At 66.4% G+C, this 17,013-nt stretch overlaps 6 protein-coding genes across 6 annotated transcripts; 3 read left to right on the top strand and 3 right to left on the bottom strand.

Annotated features, from left to right (window-relative positions):
* Nucleotides 1–712: 712 nt before the first annotated feature.
* EMIHUDRAFT_460069 (hypothetical protein) lies at nucleotides 713–3,299 on the top strand (the record flags this gene model as incomplete). The annotated part of the gene is made up of 6 exons (XM_005759224.1): nucleotides 713–919; nucleotides 1,028–1,315; nucleotides 1,503–1,609; nucleotides 1,756–1,908; nucleotides 2,242–2,360; nucleotides 2,439–3,299. 6 exons carry the CDS (start codon nucleotides 713–715, stop codon nucleotides 3,059–3,061), a joined length of 1,497 nt encoding a protein of 498 aa, XP_005759281.1. The 3' UTR covers nucleotides 3,062–3,299.
* EMIHUDRAFT_446440 (hypothetical protein) lies at nucleotides 3,297–5,160 on the bottom strand (the record flags this gene model as incomplete). The annotated part of the gene is made up of 3 exons (XM_005759225.1): nucleotides 3,297–3,949; nucleotides 4,050–5,044; nucleotides 5,117–5,160. Coding segments are annotated over 3 exons (1,372 nt in total), but the record flags the coding sequence as incomplete, so codon positions are not given.
* Nucleotides 5,161–7,336: 2,176 nt separating this feature from the next.
* Nucleotides 7,337–8,741, top strand: EMIHUDRAFT_249641 (hypothetical protein; the record flags this gene model as incomplete). The annotated part of the gene is made up of 3 exons (XM_005759226.1): nucleotides 7,337–7,391; nucleotides 7,519–7,817; nucleotides 8,277–8,741. The coding sequence occupies 3 exons, from the start codon at nucleotides 7,337–7,339 to the stop codon at nucleotides 8,739–8,741; spliced, it is 819 nt and encodes a 272-aa protein (XP_005759283.1).
* A 359-nt stretch (nucleotides 8,742–9,100) lies between these two features.
* Nucleotides 9,101–10,699, top strand: EMIHUDRAFT_446442 (mitochondrial ribosomal protein L3). Its single transcript, XM_005759227.1, has 7 exons — nucleotides 9,101–9,217; nucleotides 9,299–9,579; nucleotides 9,651–9,862; nucleotides 9,930–10,003; nucleotides 10,072–10,129; nucleotides 10,209–10,299; nucleotides 10,369–10,699. Exons 1-7 carry the CDS (start codon nucleotides 9,126–9,128, stop codon nucleotides 10,407–10,409), a joined length of 849 nt encoding a protein of 282 aa, XP_005759284.1. The 5' UTR covers nucleotides 9,101–9,125; the 3' UTR covers nucleotides 10,410–10,699.
* Nucleotides 10,700–11,569: 870 nt separating this feature from the next.
* On the bottom strand, nucleotides 11,570–12,560 carry EMIHUDRAFT_121169 (hypothetical protein; the record flags this gene model as incomplete). The annotated part of the gene is made up of 4 exons (XM_005759228.1): nucleotides 11,570–11,681; nucleotides 11,788–11,874; nucleotides 12,039–12,097; nucleotides 12,132–12,560. 4 exons carry the CDS (start codon nucleotides 12,558–12,560, stop codon nucleotides 11,570–11,572), a joined length of 687 nt encoding a protein of 228 aa, XP_005759285.1.
* A 2,624-nt stretch (nucleotides 12,561–15,184) lies between these two features.
* EMIHUDRAFT_121170 (hypothetical protein) lies at nucleotides 15,185–16,345 on the bottom strand (the record flags this gene model as incomplete). Its single annotated transcript, XM_005759229.1, has 1 exon — nucleotides 15,185–16,345. The coding sequence occupies one exon, from the start codon at nucleotides 16,343–16,345 to the stop codon at nucleotides 15,185–15,187; it is 1,161 nt and encodes a 386-aa protein (XP_005759286.1).
* Nucleotides 16,346–17,013: the final 668 nt, after the last annotated feature.

The raw sequence follows: 17,013 nt of genomic DNA on the forward strand, positions 1-17,013 counted from the left end.
CGTCCGCTCACCTGATTCTCGCAGCGAACGGTGAGCGGTGATTTCTATGGCGGCGGGTCGAGGGCGGGCAGGAGAGAGATGGCGGTTCGGCCCGCCGCAGCCCGCAGGGATATGTGCGTGTTTTGTGGAACGAGTCGTCATGAACGCGGGGTCGGCCACGATCGGCGGCGGCCGGCCGAGAGTGCGCGTGGTGTGGCGGCGTAATGGGCAGGCGGCCATAAGGGGCAGATATTCTACTCCAGGCGGCGGTACCATGGAAACAGGTGGCCGAGTGTGTCCGCCGCCGCCGAAGCGCAGGGACGAAGCATTGACGTCGTCACGAACGTGCTGCACTTTGTCGAGCGGCATGACGACGCGCCTTTCGGCGCCCGTTTGCGGGCCGGACCTGCTCAACTCTTCAGCGAAACAACGGCAGCGAGCACTCACCGCACACTAAGCAAGTTGCCGCCGTCGAGAGGAAAAGAATTCTTAAGATACAAGCCTCTCTCACAGCACACTGGCACGACAAGGGCACAGACTGGCGCGGACTGGCACACACACAGCCGAGGAAAAGAATTTCGAGGACGCGGGTCGGCGCTAAAACCGCCGTCCCAACCACCGCGGGCAGGCGCTCCACCTCGTGTTCGATCGAGGGTTCCACGTGAGCGTTCCCAGACCGCCCTGCTGGAAGTAGGCCGCAGCCTAGCGAGCGTGTAAGGTGCCTATATCGTATATGGGCTTCCAGTATCGGACCTTCAAGACATGCGCTTTTGGCCGGTTGCCTCCTCGGAGACATGGTACCTCCGGTGAGATAGTGGCTGCCAGTTCGAGACTGGGGCCGATCGAACTTGAGTTGTTCGGAGGAGAATCCGGCCAGCACGGGTACAAAGAGGGGTACCCGGAGAATCCCCAGCTGCGGAAACGTAGTGTCGCTCAAGAGGTGCGATGGGCTTCCAGTATCGGACCTTCAAGACATGCGCTTTTGGTCGATGGACTGAGCCGCGCACTTTTTCTTCTCAAAGACGCCGTGCACGGCGTGTCGACACAGCTCTCGAATATGTCGTCGACTCCCCTGTGGACGGGCTCGTACATCGAAGGCCACGGCGCCTGCCGCGTCGGGAGCCTCGCCAACTCGCTGCCCGGCCACTTCGACGAGAAGTGGCGCGTCGAGATTGCGGAGTGCAAACGGCTGTGCGACAGCCACCGCTGGTGCGAGGCTTTTGAGTACGGCTCCGCCACAGGCTATATGCGATGCGAGCTCCACCGAATCCTCCCGACGCACGCGCTGCCGATGCCGTCCTACACCTGCTTCGTCAAGGACACGCCGCCGGCTCGCGTGCACTGGGGAGGCAGCAGCAGCCAGGGAGGAGGCAGCACGGCCGCCGCCACCAGCAGCGCTCTCGTGCCGCCTCCGCTCTCGGCGCCGTCGCCGCTGGTAGCGCCACCGCCGCCGCCTGCCCCGCCGCCGCCGCCGCCGCCTCCGGCCCCCGGCATGCCGGGCAACGCGCCCCGGCCACCTCAAGTTCTGCCTCAAGTTCTGCCGGTGGCTTGGTCGCACCAAGGAGTCCAGACTGGCGGAGGGGCGGCGGGATGGCAGGGCGCGTCGGGCGGCGGCGTCGGGTCGGGCAGCGTCGCTGCGATCGGCGGCGGCATCGCTGCGCCCGGCGGGACGCTGGGCGCCTTAGCCTCGCCCGCCTCTGCCTCGCCCGCCTCTGCCTCGCCCGCCTCTGCGAGTCGCTTCCCGACCGCGCGTCGCTACGGCACCGCGATCGGCAGCACGGGCACGGGCGCGGGCTCGCACAGCGCCGATTGCACCGTCAGCCCGTACAAGGACCTGCGCCGCTGCGACTTTACCGGGCAGAGCCTCTACCTCGCCAACTTCGAGCACGGCGTCGCGGACCAGCTGGCGCTGGTGCGAGCGGACCTGACGTACGCGAAGCTGGACTACCCTAACCCTAACCCTAACCCTAACCCTAACCCTAGGTGCGAGCGGACCTGACGTACGCGAAGCTGGACTACGCGCAGATGCGCGACGCCGACCTGACCAACGCAACCTGCCGGCACGCGACGACCTCGCGGGCCCTCGGGGGGGAGGGGGGGGGGGGGGGTGCACGGGCTCCTCACCCAGTCGAGTCGGTGACACAGGAGCGAGCTCCACTAACCCTAACCCTAACCCTAACCCTAATCCTCACCCAGTCGGGTCGGTGACACAGGAGCATGCTCCATGCCCATGGCTCCATGCCCACATGGCTCCATGCACAGGTACGCGAGCCTCAAGTCGACGAACCTGAAGGGCGCGACCTTCGACGGCTCGGACCTGACGCAGGCGCTGATGGAGGGGGCCACACTCACGGACGCCTCCTTCGTCAACGCGACCGCCGGCGCCGTGCGGCCTCGACGGGCGCGACATCTCCCACACAGACACGTCCCTGACGCGTCCCAGTGACGTGGCCGCACAGGCTCCGCCGTTCTCAAGGGCGCGCTCGCCGCGAACGCCAACTTCGCCCGCGCCATGCTCAACAATGCCGAGATGGAGACGCTGCAGGCGCCGGGGGCGCGCTTCGAGTATGCGAGCCTGATGTACGCCGACTTCTCGAAGAGCAACTTGCGCGGTGCAACCTTCGTCGGCACCGTCTTCTCCTTCACCTCCTTCAAGGAGGCGGACCTCACGGGCACAAACTGGATCCGCGCTTCGGGCCTCGAGACGTGCGACTTCACAGGCGCAATCTCCGCACCGTACGTCCTCGCCACGGTCGTGCTGCCGCCGCCGCCCCCGCCGCCCGAGGAGCCGGAGCTGCCGCCCGGCCTCTTTTTCCAGTACGCCCCGCCAGCGCCCGCGGCCGCAGCGCAGACTCGTCCCGGCTACGGCCCCGGAGGCGTGCGCGTGGTCACGCGCCCGCCACCCCCGCCGTACGCCTACGTCTACGGCGGCGCACCCACCACGACCGCGCCCGCAGCCACACCTGCAGCAACGCCCGCAGCAGCGCCCGCAGCCACGCCCGCGGCAGCGCCCGCAGCGAGCCCGGCCGCTTACAATTACCTGTACAGCGCGGGCTCGTACCCCCAATTCACGGGCCGCTGAGTAAGAGAGAGCAACTCGTGGGACCAGCACGTGCACATGCTAGCAACATGTGTGCGCGTGTGTGCTACGGCCCCACAGTCCCCACAGAGTCAGTGTGCGAGATGTTTCTCTCTCACCTCTCCGTGTCTGTGTCCGCTGCTGTCTCGCTGCCTGGTGCCTCGCGCAGGCACCTTGCACCATAATCCAATTTCCGTATGTACGGCTTAAGCGCGCCCCCGCGCGTAAAGCCGTACTGCGTAAGCCGTAACACACACGACGACATCGACAAACACAAATTGACAAATATTGCGGGAAGCAAAGTGTACACGCACGGCACGGCTTTACACTGTCACTGATCGCACGGGGCACGGCAGGCCACAAGCGGCCAACGGCCTCACTTGACGCGTCTCACTCACAGGTTCTCACACAACCGATTACGTCATGTCTCATGATCCACGCCGCACTGTCACCGGCACCGATCGGTCCGCCCAACTTGCTCCTCGAGAAACGACGGCGGGTCATCGCGACTCCTCGCCCGGGCTTTGCGAGAGACGAGTCTCTCAGAGAGGAGAGGGCTCACACGGCGGCTCCAGCGCACAGGTCGGACTCGATCTCCTGCCAGCTGAGGTCGTGTGAGCAGGGGCTCGGCAGCAGCTGCGGGCTGGCCAGCTGCCGCGGGCTCGCGCCCAGGCTCGCGCCATCGCCTTTTGCGCCCGCCGTCGGCGTCGCGGAAGGGTCGAGGTAGTGGTGGTTGGGGTAGGGGTGCGGGTAGAAGCCGCCGGCGTAGACGGGTGCGCCCACGTGCTGTGGCATGGCGGCGTGGGCCATGGCGGGGTGGGCACCGCGCGCAAGGCCGGCGGCGTGCGCGGCGTGAGGGTGCAGCGGCGCGGCGGTCGGCCGGTCGTTCGCCTGCGGGACGCGTGTCACGGACGTGTCACGGACGTGTCCACACGGACACCGGGAGTGGAGGGTGTCGCTGCTGCGGGGTGAGGGCCAGGCCGGCGCGCGCCTGCTGCAGCTCGCGGAACTCAAAGTCGAACTGGTCGGTGGGCGGGCCGGCGTCGGGCGCTGCCGCGGCCGGCGGCGCGGCCGGCGCGAAGGCAGGGTCCATGCAGTCTTGGCCGAGGCCGATGCTGCTGAGGGTGGCGGAGAGGCCGGTCTTGAGCTGCGGCCGCGGAGGCGGCGGGAGCGTGAAGTAGGCTGGAGCAGAGCCTGGCGGGAGAGCGGCGGCGGGAGGGTAGCCGCTCTCGCCGCCGCCTGCCTGGCCCTGGCCGGCTCCGCTCCAGCCCTCGCCGCCGTTCGCGGGAGGCATGGCCGCAGGGCACGGCGCCTGCGGCGGGTACCCTTGCGAGGGGGGGTACCCTTGCGAGGGGGGGTACCCTTGCGAGGGGTGGCCGTCGTACGCGGCGCCGTAGTACCCTGCGGTGTACCCTGCGCCTGCGTAGTAGTAGCCGCCCGCCCCTGCATACGCCACCAGCGGAGGCGGCCCTGCTCCTGTCCCGACGCCTGCCCCTGCCATCCCGGCCCCTGCCATCCCGACTCCTGCCACAGGCGGGTAGGCGCCGCCCTGTTCCTGCGGCCTCGGGAGCCTCGGGAAGGCGCTGACGCCCGGCGGCTCTCGGCCGAACGCAGAGAGAGACAGGGCGCCGTCCCCGGCGGGAAGGTGCTGCGCCCAGAAGGGCTGGCCCCCCGCGACCGCAGCTGCCCTCTGCGCGCCCCAGGACGGCCCCGTAGTAGCCGGAGGAGGGCCTTGCCACAGCTGGTCCCCTTGCGGGCGGCCCTGCTGAGGCGTCTGCTGCGGGCGCGCCCGCTGCTTGGGCCGGCTCTGCGGCGGTGCCACGGGCCGCGCCGCCGCCTCCTTGATGCGCTGCGTCGCGTACGCGCCGAGTTCGGCGCCCTTTCGGACGAGCGCCTCCTCGCCCTCGACCGCCTCGCTCGAGAGGGCGGGGCAGACGTGGCCGCGCTTGGGCTGGCCGCACCGGCGGCAGCGGTAGCCGAGGATGCCTGGAGGGGGGGGGGGGGGGGGGGGAAGCGCGGCGCTGCGGAGAGCCAGCGGAAGGCGCGGGGCACGCACACCCTTCGACTGGTTCTCCTCTCGCATCTCCAGTGCTCGCTCCATGCGAGTCCAGCGGTTGCGCACGCCGTTGTCCGTCCGGCCGGGGAGGCACCTGCGCGTCGTCGCGGGGAGCGGTGCGGCTCTCTCTACCGCCTGTGGCGACACACAGTCTTGTCCCGCACGGCGACAACACGCCCCCCTCGCCCTCTTCTACCTATAGCCCTCTACAGCGGAGGCGCGCTTGGCGATCGCCGACCAGCGCTTGCCGGACTGCTGAACCATCTGAAGGATGACGAGGTCCTCCTCGACCGTCCAAGAGGGCACGCGGCTGCTGTCGCTGCGTAAGCTGCGCCCTCCGCCCCAGCCCCGCCCGCCGCCTCGCCCCGCCCGCCGAGGCCTCGGCGCCGACCCGTTGTCGTCTTGGTCGTCGCTGAAGGGCAGCGCCGCCCCCTCTTGGCCGAGGCCCGCTTGCTGCGGGAGGCGGAGGGCCTCGAGGTCGCCGTCGAGGTCCTTGTCCGGGCTCTCGAGCGGGAGGATGGCCGGCGAGGGCAGCAGGGAGGGCAGGCCGCTCGAGCCCGCAGGGTCGGCCGTCGCCTCCTCGCCGCTGCTGCTGCCCCCGAAGACTGCCTGCCGCTCGTTTGCCGTCGCGGCCACCTGCGCCTGTGGGGACGGCGCGGCGATGGGGGCGAGGGGAGGAGGCGAGGGGGAGGAGGCGGGAGCGGCGAGAGGGCGGCACCTTGAAGGCCTCGAGTTGGCGGAGCACGTTCGTCTCCTGCTGCGGCTCCGCCGACGCCTCGGGGTGCTCGCCGACCGAGGCCGCAAGAAAGCCCACGCCGCGGTGGGCGTCCGGCGCCTGCGGCAACGTACGCACACGGGCACTCGCGCCGGGGTGGCCGCGGTGGCGGCAGGGAGGCAGCAGGGACCCCCGGCGCGCGCGAGACTCTGCTTGGAGCTTGCCGTCTGTCGTCGTGTGGGACAAACACCCTCTCGCCGATAGCTGACTAGATGCGCACCTCCCCGGCGTTGCCTTTGGCTGCTGCCGTCGCGGCGACACCGTCCCCTGCGGCCACCTTTTTGTGGACCGGGCTAGGCAAAGGCGAGCAGAAGTTGCCCGCGGCTCCCGCCTGCGGCTCACACACTGGCCGTGTGCGTGTTTGCTTAACGGCGTAGCCCGAGACGGCGTCCCCACTGCCGATGAGGGAGGCCGCAGCACCGCGGTCGGCGCCGACCTCGATCGAGAGTTCCCGCATCAAAGGCGTTCGCTTCCAATCGACTGAATCAAGGACACTGTCTGAAGAAAACCCCTGGCTATGTTCTCATTGGTGTCCAGTCCGAGCCTGGCTGTTCTTCACCTTTCTACCTACCTACCTAGGTGGATATCCTTTGGCCGCGTTACATCTACAGCTCTACAGCGATAAACTCGAGGGACCAAAATACGCGGAGAGGAGGGCGGAGTTTTACGCAGAAAGGCGAGAGAAGCAGCGAGAGCAAGAGATCGGCAGACGACAGCGGCTCAGAACGAGGCCGAGGAGAGCGATGAGTCAGGGGAAGAGACAGCAGGAGAGAGAACGACGAGAGTGGGAAGAACGCGAGGTGGCATGAAGGTCGCTGCGAGAATTGGTGAGAAAAACTGCGAAGAGAGATAGGAAGTGGTAGACGCCCGAGGGTGGGCGACGGCTAGCACCACACTTCTCCCCTAAAATCCCTGTGTGGTGGCGGCGTGCCGTCCTCCCATCCCTCCCTTGGGTTGTCTGTTTTCTTTCTTTCTTTTTCAGCTCTACAGCGCTCACAGCTCAGTGCTCTAGGTACACTCTACATACATGCTCTTCATGCACCCTCCCTTCAGGCGAAAGCCTGGCCTGCCTGTCTCCTGCCTGTCTGTGTGTCGCGTTTTGTCGCGACGATGTGAGGGACCGTGAACATCTTTAGCTTGTGAGCCAGGAAAAGGGTTGTAGATATGCAGGCAGTTGTAGAGGAGAGAGAGAGAGAGATTTTTAGCAATACCAAACAACTCTAACACTCACACATCATTTGGGGCCTGGAGCCCTGTTTGTTTTGTTTGTATATGTATAGAGAGAGAGGGCACACAACACACACACACACACAGACAGTCACACACACACACACACACACACACACACGCACTCCCGGGGACTCTTGGAGCAGAGCCGCGGGGCGAGCCCTCGAGGGTCCTCGAGAGGGATATCCCGGGGTGGGAGGGCCTCTACCGGCCAGGGCGAATGCAACCTGGAAAGAAGTGGAGCTGCGACGGGAAGAAGCTCCTGGAAACCGCAGGTCCGTCAACTTCACAAGATTCACGTCACGCGCTAACCAAAGAAGGTGTGCTTCGCCCTCCTTACGCCGCAGACGTTCCACAGTGCGCGCCGCCGCCGCTGTGGGGAGAGGCGGTCGATGGGGCTAGGGTTGACCCTCACCGTCCGTCGCAAGAAGCCGGCGGTGGTCGTCAACTCGCAGGGCAAAGGGCAGACCGGTCCGGCCGACCCGCTTGCAGGGGTCGAGAGCGTGCAGCCTGGGCGGCTCAGAGACAAGGAGCTTGAGCGGCTCGACAAGATTCAGGCGATTCGCAACAGCTCGAGCGTCGCCGACACCATCATCCACACCTCCCTCGATCTCTCCGACGCCTCCTCCGAGCCCTCGACGAGCTCGCGGAGCAATGCGCACATCACTCTCGGCAGCGGCGCAGCCAGCCCCGACGAGGCTGTGGCAGCCTCCGAAGCGCCGAGCCGAGGCCAAGCGCCACCCGAGACCGCGGCGTCGATTGAGCCAGCCGTCGCCGTGTCCAAGACGACCCAGGCTCCGGCCTCGTCCCCGTGCGCGGCGCGCGGCGCCGGCGCCGCCGGCTCGAGGGCCGCACCTCCCAAGACAAACCCGCCGCGAGAGGGGCAGCGTCGCGATCCGGCCGCGCCGCTGTTGAAGACGTACGCGACGCCACCGCCGAAGCGCGCCGTGCCGGCTGGGAAGAGCGCGTCTGAGCGCGGGCGAGGCGACTCGCTCCCGACGCCTTCGGCCTGGGCCGGCGGTGGCGCTGCGGTGGGCGGGGCCAGCGGTGGCGCTGCGGTGGGCGGGGCCAGCGGTGGCGATACGGCTGCGGCGGGCGATGACCGATACGGCACGGAGCAGCTGGAAGCCGAGGGGGGGCTGCTCGCCACGCTCGCGAAGGCCGCCAAGGCGATCGGCATGGAAGAGCACCTCGACGCGCTGCTGCAACACGCGAGCCGGGCCAAGCAGACGGCCAGCGGCTTCACGCGGCTGCAAGAGCCGGGCGCTGGCGGGGCGGTGTCCGACAAGTCGGCGGCGGCCAAGCCCTTCCAGGCGCAACTCAGCGAGCTCCTCTCCCACTACGGCGTGCCCAGCTCGAAGCAGTCCCTGGCGAAGTGGGTGCAGGGAACGGTTCGGAAGTGCGTGGATCGCACGCCGTGCGGCAGCGCCCTGCGCTCGGCCTCGAATGCGCGTCCTCGATGGCTGTCAAAGTGCCTACCCAAGCCGGGCGCGGGCTCCGCCTCGAAGGCACCCGAGCCGCAGTTCCGCGACGCTCTCGACCACGTGGGGAGGCAGCAGCGCGAGGGGATCGAGATCCTCCGGAGAGCGCGCCGCGCTGTGGCTGGCGTGGGAGCCGCTGCCTGAGCGCCGCTGCGCGGCGCCGACGCCGCCCTGTCCGCGCAGGCGCCGGAGGAGGGGGCGGTGCGGACGGGAGGGAGGAGGACTGCCACTGCTCTGCTGGGAGGCTGACTGCTCGAGCAGCACGCCACTCGCGGACCCCCCCCCCCCCCCTGGCTAGGATACCGCACGCGTCTCGAGCGAGCCCTGAGCCTCGCCCGGCTGCCCGCCTCTTCTGCCCTATCGGGGAGCGAGATGTTGCATTGTTGTGGTTATTGTGGTTGCATGTGTTCTTCCATTCCTCTCTGTCAGATGCCGCCGTGCGCGAGCATTGTTATGTTATTCAGGCTGCATTTTTTCTTTTCAGCGACTCTTGGTCTGGCGCGGCCACAACACGACGCCACCAGAGCCATGGCCTCATTACGTCTCCTGAGGCGCGGCTTCTGCACGGCGCCCGCAGGCTTCGCTCAGCCGAGCCGCGTGTGGGGGAAGAGCAGCCTGCGGTGCGCGTGACGCCTCCGCGCTTTGCCCGCTGGAAGCGCACACGCTCCCTCCTCACGTCGCGAGTGGCGCCGGCTGCGCAGGTGTGGTGCGTTGGGCATGAAGTGTGGGATGACGCAGGCGTGGCAGCCCGACGGCAAGGTGGTGCCGCTCACCATCATCGAGGTGCAGGACGTGCAGGTGGTGCAGGCAAAGCGCGTGCCGACCTCAGAGGGAGAGGGGCTCAACCTGCAGCTGGGCAGCGGCTGGCAGAAGCGGAAGCGGCTCAACCGGCCCGACGCCGGCCAGTTCGAGTCGCGCGGCCTGCCCCTCAAGCGCTACTTGCGCGAGTTCCGCGTCTCTGAGGATGCGCAGCTGCCAGTCGGCATGCGGCCAGCCCACGCGCCACAGTGCCTGAGGAAGCTTGCGTGGGATCTCCTCGGAGCCTTCCTCTAGGCACGACCATCTGCGCGCGCCACTTTGTGCCCGGCCAGTTCGTGGACGTGCAGGGGACGAGCAAGGGGAAGGGGTTCGAAGGCGTGATGCGCCGGTACGGCTTTGCAGGGCAGCCGCGCTCGCACGGCCACTCCCTCTCTCACCGCAGCGGAGGCTCGCTCGGCGGCGCCGCGGGCTCGCTGTACGCCACGCGCGTCATGCCCGGCAAAAAGGCGCCCCGCCCCGCCCCGCCCGCCGCGCTCGTGCTTGCGCCGACTCGCCGCCGCCGCCGGCTCGCAGATGCCCGGCCGGATGGGGGGCAAGGTGCGGACGGCGCACTCGCTGCTGGTCTACCGCGTGGACGCGGAGCACGGGCGAGCAGCGCCAGGGGAGGGGAGGGGCCGAGGGTCGCGGCTCGAGCAGCCCGCCCCCGTGTCCGCAGGCTGGTCTACCTGAAGGGCACGATCCCAGGCGGCAAGGGGTCGCTTGTCCGGCTCAAGGAGCGCCTCTATAGAAGAGAGGGGGGTGGGGGCGGGGGGAGCGTAGGAGCTGAGTCACGAGGGCTCGCTCGTCCTCCAGGACGCGACGCGCAAGCGGATGGACACCTCCGGCAGAGGGCACCACCGCCTCCCTCCCTTCCCCACCTGGCTGCCGGGCGACGACGAGACAGGCGCAGAGACGAGCCGCGTCACGAGCCACACGCGCGCACGCCTCCCAACGCCCGCGCCGTTGGTTGCAGGTGGCGATGTGACCGAGGCGCCGCTCGCGCGTCCTTTGTGATACAACACTGCGTCTCGGAGCATGCAGGAAGGAGACGAGAGATGCCGTATCCTGGCCTCGTCGTGTGGAATCCTCGTGTGGAATCCCACTCTCTCTTGACGCGTTGCGGCCGCAAGCCGCACCACGCGCGCGGGTGGCAAGCTGGTGGCGAGCTCGAGCGAGCCGGCGGCGCAATTGTGTCGTACATGTACAGTGCGCGGCTGCAAAACAGTAGGAAACTAGGGTCTTGCCTCTTGCTCTCGTTTGTTCTCGCGGGTCCTCGCTCTCTATAATATATGTAGCTCTTGTGAGTTGCGCTGTCCCCCCGGAGCGGTCGCCCGGGTGAACCGTGTCGGCGTGTGGAGGGCGCGCACAGGCTGTGGCCACAGGGGTCTCCCGCGTAGGGGGTGCGCAGCGCCCCAAAATCCACCACTGTGGGATTTCGCGCAATCGCGTGACTCTTGAAAAGCTCGCCTATCCCTGCGGTGAGCGCTGTGGTCGCCGCAGACTGGCTCCGACTTGACGGGGGCATGGAGACGTGATGCCTCCATGCCCCCGTCGAGTCAAAATCGACATGCGAGGCGATCTTTGGCCCGCCAGAGGGATAGGCGGCGTTTTGGGCGACAAACAGCGCTGCGACCGCGAAGTGGCGGTGGACATGCTCCCATGTTGCCGACGCGGCGCCGGAGTGGCCGGCGCTGCTCGCCGCGACCACGACGGCTACTCTGATGCTCCGGGCCGACCCGTCCTACCCGACGGTGGCACTCTTCCACGTCTCGCTCACGCTGAGAAAAAATCTGAAACGGCGTGCAGCAGAGTCACCAACGAGTCGGTCCGCGTGACTCCTCGTGTCCCGTACCGTTCTCACACATCCATAAACTCACTTTGGCCTCACTGAAGCGATGCCTCAATCCTGAATCCTGAGATTTTAGATTAGGGACGCTGCGCACCTTCTACCGGGACTCCCGGTGTCCGGCTCTCTGTCAGTGAGAGAGTGAGAGTCAGAGTGTCACTGACACTGTGAGGGGCGCGGGGCGGAAGGATATATTTAAGCGTTCACATTATAACAATCAGATGTACCCACCGCCACGCTCGGTTGCGCCCTGCAAGAACTCTCCGACACACGAGAATAAACACATGGTTCACGGACCGCAGGAGCTCGCGCGAGGGCGAGATATAGGCTAGCCGAACTGCCCTTCCGGCATGCGCTCAACCTGGTACTTCCGCTCCTTGATCGAGATGAGGGGCACCCCCGGGATCTTTCGTAGTCGTCGCTTCAGGTCCCGGTCGCACCTGAGAGTGGCAAGGCGCAAGCGGTCGCGGGCTGGACGCGGGGCCGGCCGTCGCGGGCGAGGGCGGGCGAGGGCGGGCGAGGGCAGGCGAGGGGGCGCGAGCGCACGTGGCGACAATGTAGATGCGGTGCGCGGTGACCCGCTCGACGAGGTCGTCGTCAGCGTATTCGTTGCCTTGCCTCATCGCAGGCAGCCTGCCCGATGCCGGAAGTCCTCAGCCAGCCAGGGGAGCGGCTCGTGCGGAGCGAAAGGTGAGGCGGAGCAGCGAACGGTGAGGCGGAGCAGCGTGCGGAGGTGAGGCGTGCAGAGGGCCTCTATGGGGCGGGCCTCCCACTCCCCCTCTCTAGCGGGCGCACACCGCTCGAAGCGAGGGTCCTTCGCGAGTCGCAGCGCCACCCGGTACTTCGGCCCCAGCTTCTCGAGCTCCGCCATCACCGCCTCGGTGACGCACGGGACGACCTGCGGCCGGCCAAGAGAGCGGCAGACGAGGAGGGTGCGAGAAGGCGGTCCAGCGGGAGAGGAGAGCGCCGCGTGCGGCGGCGGGGAGAGGCGCGCGGGGATGGCAGCCGCGAGAAGGCGCCTTTGCGTATAGGCAGTCCATCAAGCTCTTCATGATGTCGAGTTTGTTCTGGATCGAAAAGTTGATGAAGTTGGTGTCGATCAGCACGTGGTATGGCGGACCCAGCGACATGTTGTGCGAGAAGAAGAGGGACGCCGGCGTCTGCGCCACGTTGCGAACCTCGGCATCCTTCCGCTGCCGCTCAAGCTTCGGCAACTGGTTCGGGTTCGGTGCTGGCTTCTTGATGCGCGCATCCTTCGGCGAAATCATCCGCTTGACCGCAGCGAAGGCCTTTGTCTTGCCCTTCTTCTGCTTGCCCATCGCGGCCCGTGAGGCGGGAGGCTTGTGCAGACGGCGCGAGAGGGGCAGGGCGCAGCTGTGTGCAACGTGCTACCGTTCAAGAAGAATTTTCGTGCGACTCATCTTCCTTCGGGGACACAGGATTCCAGAAATGGTTGTGTCCCCGCTCCTCGCTCGCCCGGGCGGAGGGCATGGCCGCGGAGGAGGCGAGTACGCGCTGCCAGGCCTTCCGCAGACAGCCTCTTGGCCAGACTGAGGGTCGGCTTTGTGTGGCGTGGCCCGTACGCTGCGCTGCACAAAGCTGCGTAAACTGCGGGAGCATCCTGTGCTTCCTTTGAGAAGTGCGCACCTCCTGCAGCTGGTGGAAGGCCGTGCCGCCGCTCGCCTGCTCCGTGGACAGGGCGGGGAGGCGGCGCCACAGCGCCGCAGCGTCCGCTGCACGCCGGTGCAGCACTCTGCTGCCTGGTGGGCAGCATGCTGGTGCTGTGCGCGGTGTTTGCGAGGCGGCTTTGGCGCTGTACTGCCAGCCGAGGCGAGTGGCGCGAGGCACGCGAGGCGCCGCGCGTGGCCCGGACGGCGCCAGAGAGCGCGGTCGATGAGCCAGCCGGCGCGGCGCGAGCGCCGTGCAAGCTGGCACATCGTCTGCATGCTGCCGTCGATTCTCTGGTCGACGGCGGTCAATCTCGCGATTGTCGATCAAAACCGGCGGGCTTTGTGACGCCGTTTACGCAATCGTTTTTTGGCCTCGCTTTCTCTTTTGCTTGGTTTTATTTTGTTTTTTCGTTTGCGAAGCGACAGAGGGGGGGGCGGGCGGGCGCTAACTACGGGCAACTACATGTCGAAGGTTCGAGGTCGACTACTCGCCGCCTGGGTCGTTTGGGGCGCGCGGCTCCGTAGAAAAGAAATTGGTTGCCCATTCCCGGAGGAGGACTGCTGACAGGGTTTGCGATTTTACAAGAAAACTCAGAAAAGAAACATCAACTCAGCCGACAGGCACGTCTAGGTGCGGACTGGCGCGTGTGCTGCTGCTGCAGTGCTGCTGCGTGCGCTGGCACACACACAACAACAAACAAATCTCTCTCACACACAGCATTCCTCACAAAAGAATTAAAGAATCATTCGGCACTCTCGTCGGGGGCTCGGGGGGCGGGAGTGTTTGATGAAACGCGGTGCCATAGAGGGGGCCTAGAAAAGGGGAGCTAGCACACAAAGCTAGGCGGCCGGCCGGTGCTCCTCAAAGAGCGAAGTCGAACCAAACACGTTGCCTACAAACACGTGCCGGCCTCCCGGAGAGCGCTCCTGCGGGCGCGGTGTCCGGGCTCCGGCGAGACCCCCCCCCCCGCGGAGCGCGCCGGTGGGCGACCCCGATGCGTCTAGCGATGCGTTAGACTAGCGTAACCTTTAGAGCCGTAAGCGTAACCGCCATTTTCCCAGCATTTTCCATATTTGGGTGTGTGCGCTGCCAGACCTAGTCCTATAGACGCCAGAGACGCCAGAGTAGAGCCGTTTCGCGTTTGGCTAGTTCCATATTTCACAGTGGCAGTGTGGCACAGCTCGCGTTACACAATCTTGATTTTGGTCATTTGCGCCATTATTTCGTACCTCTCGGTGCCTTCCAGAGGCAGCTGCGACCCCGCCGAGTAGACGGCTGCACACAGCAGGTGGCGCGGTGTGCAACCGTCCACTCGGCGGGGTCGCAGAGCTGCCTCTGCGCGTCCTGGGGAGGTACAAAAGTGTCGCAGGTCGAGCACGTTTCTATACGCTCGCCCAGCCTTCCTTTCCATCCCATTAGGCAGCCTGGGGACGGTGGCGAGCAGAGGCAAAGCCTACGCGAGGGGTGGTGGAACCACATGTCACGGCTACTGCCGGCTCGACCCCACGATAGCCTCCGGAGGCTGATTGCGGCACCATCATCGGATCGAATCGGACGATGTCGACGAGTTGGGTCGCTCTCGGTCGCGGTAGCCAGATGAGCTCTCGTTGTACTAACTAGGGATAATCGGTCATGGCCCGGCAGGGTCCAGGGAGCGCGGGGGAGGGCGCTGGGAGCAACACCGAGCTCCGTGTTGGACGTTTTCTCTCAAGATTAGCGTGTCAGAGTGAAATGGAACTAGCGTACTAGCCTTTTTACGAACTCGCAAGTTGAATCGATGTGGGACTTCTTTACGATATAAACGTGGGGTCTGTGGTGCTGGTGGACCTGGACGGGCCGCGGCGGGCCGCGCTCGCTCTATATGTGGAGGGGCCGTTTTCGTTATCGATATTAATACGAGTTCGAGGTACTCAAAATTAGAATTACGGACCGTTTAGAGAGACGCGAACGCGACTGTACCGGCCGATGAGGATGCGAGAGCGACTCATATCTCAGGACGGCCTCAATACAAGGTGCGTCTCTATGACCCGTCTACTACTGCGCGTACACTGGATATAGTGGTGGTTGCTCTCGAGGGGAGAAAGGCAGAGGGAGGGTTCGGAGGATTGACCCCAAATAGGGAGATGAGCAAGCTGCCCTTGTGGTGCAAGCACAACGCTATTGATCCTGAGCGAGGCGACGAGGCAGCGCAACGCTGCCCAGACTCGGCCGCTGCCCGCAGCGTCAACGATAACCCTCGAGGGCCCGTGCGCCGCGAGGGGCTCGACTCGCCTCAGAGAGGCTCCATCTTTCTCGCCTCTAGCTTTGGATTTGCAGCGGCAATCTGCTGCCGCTGCCGTGCCCGGTGGTCAAAGCTGCACTCGTGCGCGCAGAGGTGAGCCGCGCAGAATAAGCCGCCACAGTCGCAGGCATTCTGCACGAACGCCGTGAGTGTAGGCAGCCGCCGCCCGCACTCCAGGCATGCGGGCGGCTTGCGCATGGGCGCCGTCATTGCGGCCGGCGCAGCCGAAGGAGGACGCATGTCCGAGCTGCAGCCGTCCGGATCCACCCGGCCACGCCGCCTCGCGGAGGAGCGACGCTTGGTCGGCTTGGCCTCAGCGGCGGGAGTGTGCTCGACCGCGGGAGGAGCGGCGGAGCCCGCTGCCGCCTTGCCGGCCACGGAGGGGAGAGCCAGCGCGAGCTGCTCGACCAACGCAGCGCAGCGCTCCTCAAATAGGTCGTCGTGTGCAGCGGCGCCGGAAGCGAGAGGGAGTGAGCGCCGGCCCGACGGCCGTTGCAGCGTGCGAAGGCCGGTGCGTAGCGTTGCCGGGACCCCAGGCGGCGGCGGCGGGGTGGGAGGCGGCGGCGGCGGGCACATCGGCGCGTCGACTGCTCGCCTGGGTGGGTCCGGCCCGCCGACCGAGGCTGCAGCGGCTATGGGGTCTGCAGCCCGGTCGCCGTTGGCCTCCGCCTCCACCGCAGACCGCGAGATGAGGAAGACCTCGGACTCGTTGGGCAAGGCGTAGTCGGAGAGGAGCAGCTCCGGCCTCAGCAGCTGCCCGACGTGCCTCGAGAAGAGCGCCCCGTTGGCGTTGGGCTCGACTCCCAGCGACTGCTCTGCGACCCTGCACATCTCAGAGACGGTGCAACCGTCTTCAGGCTCCACCCCGTGCACGCAGCCGCCACACAGGTCGCGGAGGGTGAGCCGGCGGCGCATCGGTGGCGGCTGTGCGATTGCAAGCAGGCGCTCTCTCCCATCAGGCAGCGCATCTGCGACTGCAGTGTCGTCCACCAGCCTCTGCCCTCGACAGAGAAGCGTGAGCTCGCTGGCGGGCTCGCCCGTGGCGAGCGCGGCAGCTGCGCGAAGCTCGCGCACGGAGGCGGACCGGTCGACGGTCACCGAGTGCGTGACGCCGCCGAGGCGGACCTCGAAGCAGCGACCCCCTTTCCGCATTTTTCAACCCCGCAAGAAGGGTTTTGGATTTTGACGAACGCGCGAAAGAGAGAAATCGTCGCTATTTCTTTCTTCCCGTAACTACCTACCCACCTAACCTTCCCTATTGCCCACTCTTGTCCTTTCAGGATCCCCTTGCTCTGCAAGATGATGAACTGTGAGTGACCCCTCTCCTGGCATTCTCCCCATTTACTTCCCAGCTCTCTCTTCTGCTTCCACCTTCCTGCTGAGCACCTGAGCACTGGATAGGGCCGATTCCGCGTGGTACGGGACCCCTCGATCGTCTCGCCCTCCCTCACTGGTGTGTTCATCGGGGGGGGTCATAACAAACACGGTACAGGATCGAGGTGCACGCTGCCGAAGCAGTGTCGTCCCCCCTCTCCCCGACGGCGATGGCGGTGTGACCGATCGAGCTACAAGAGGAGCTTGGTCAGCAGGATCCGGGATAGTCAGATGCACTACCTCACTGGGCCTGAGACCATCGTACGACAGCATCCCGTCACCGTCTCGGATTTATGTGGGGTCGAACCACTCCGTGGTCGCCGTCTCGAAGCTGCCGCTGCTGGTCGGCGGCGACCTTCCCCCAGCCACCGCCGCCCATCTTGAGGTAGGAGATGTCGTCTCCCTTCCGGACGTGGAGGTCATAGGTGCCCGCCCCGTTGGAGGAG

This window comes from Emiliania huxleyi, assembly GCF_000372725.1.
Source record: "Emiliania huxleyi CCMP1516 unplaced genomic scaffold EMIHUscaffold_805, whole genome shotgun sequence".
Classification (NCBI taxonomy): Eukaryota; Haptophyta; order Isochrysidales; family Noelaerhabdaceae; genus Emiliania; species Emiliania huxleyi.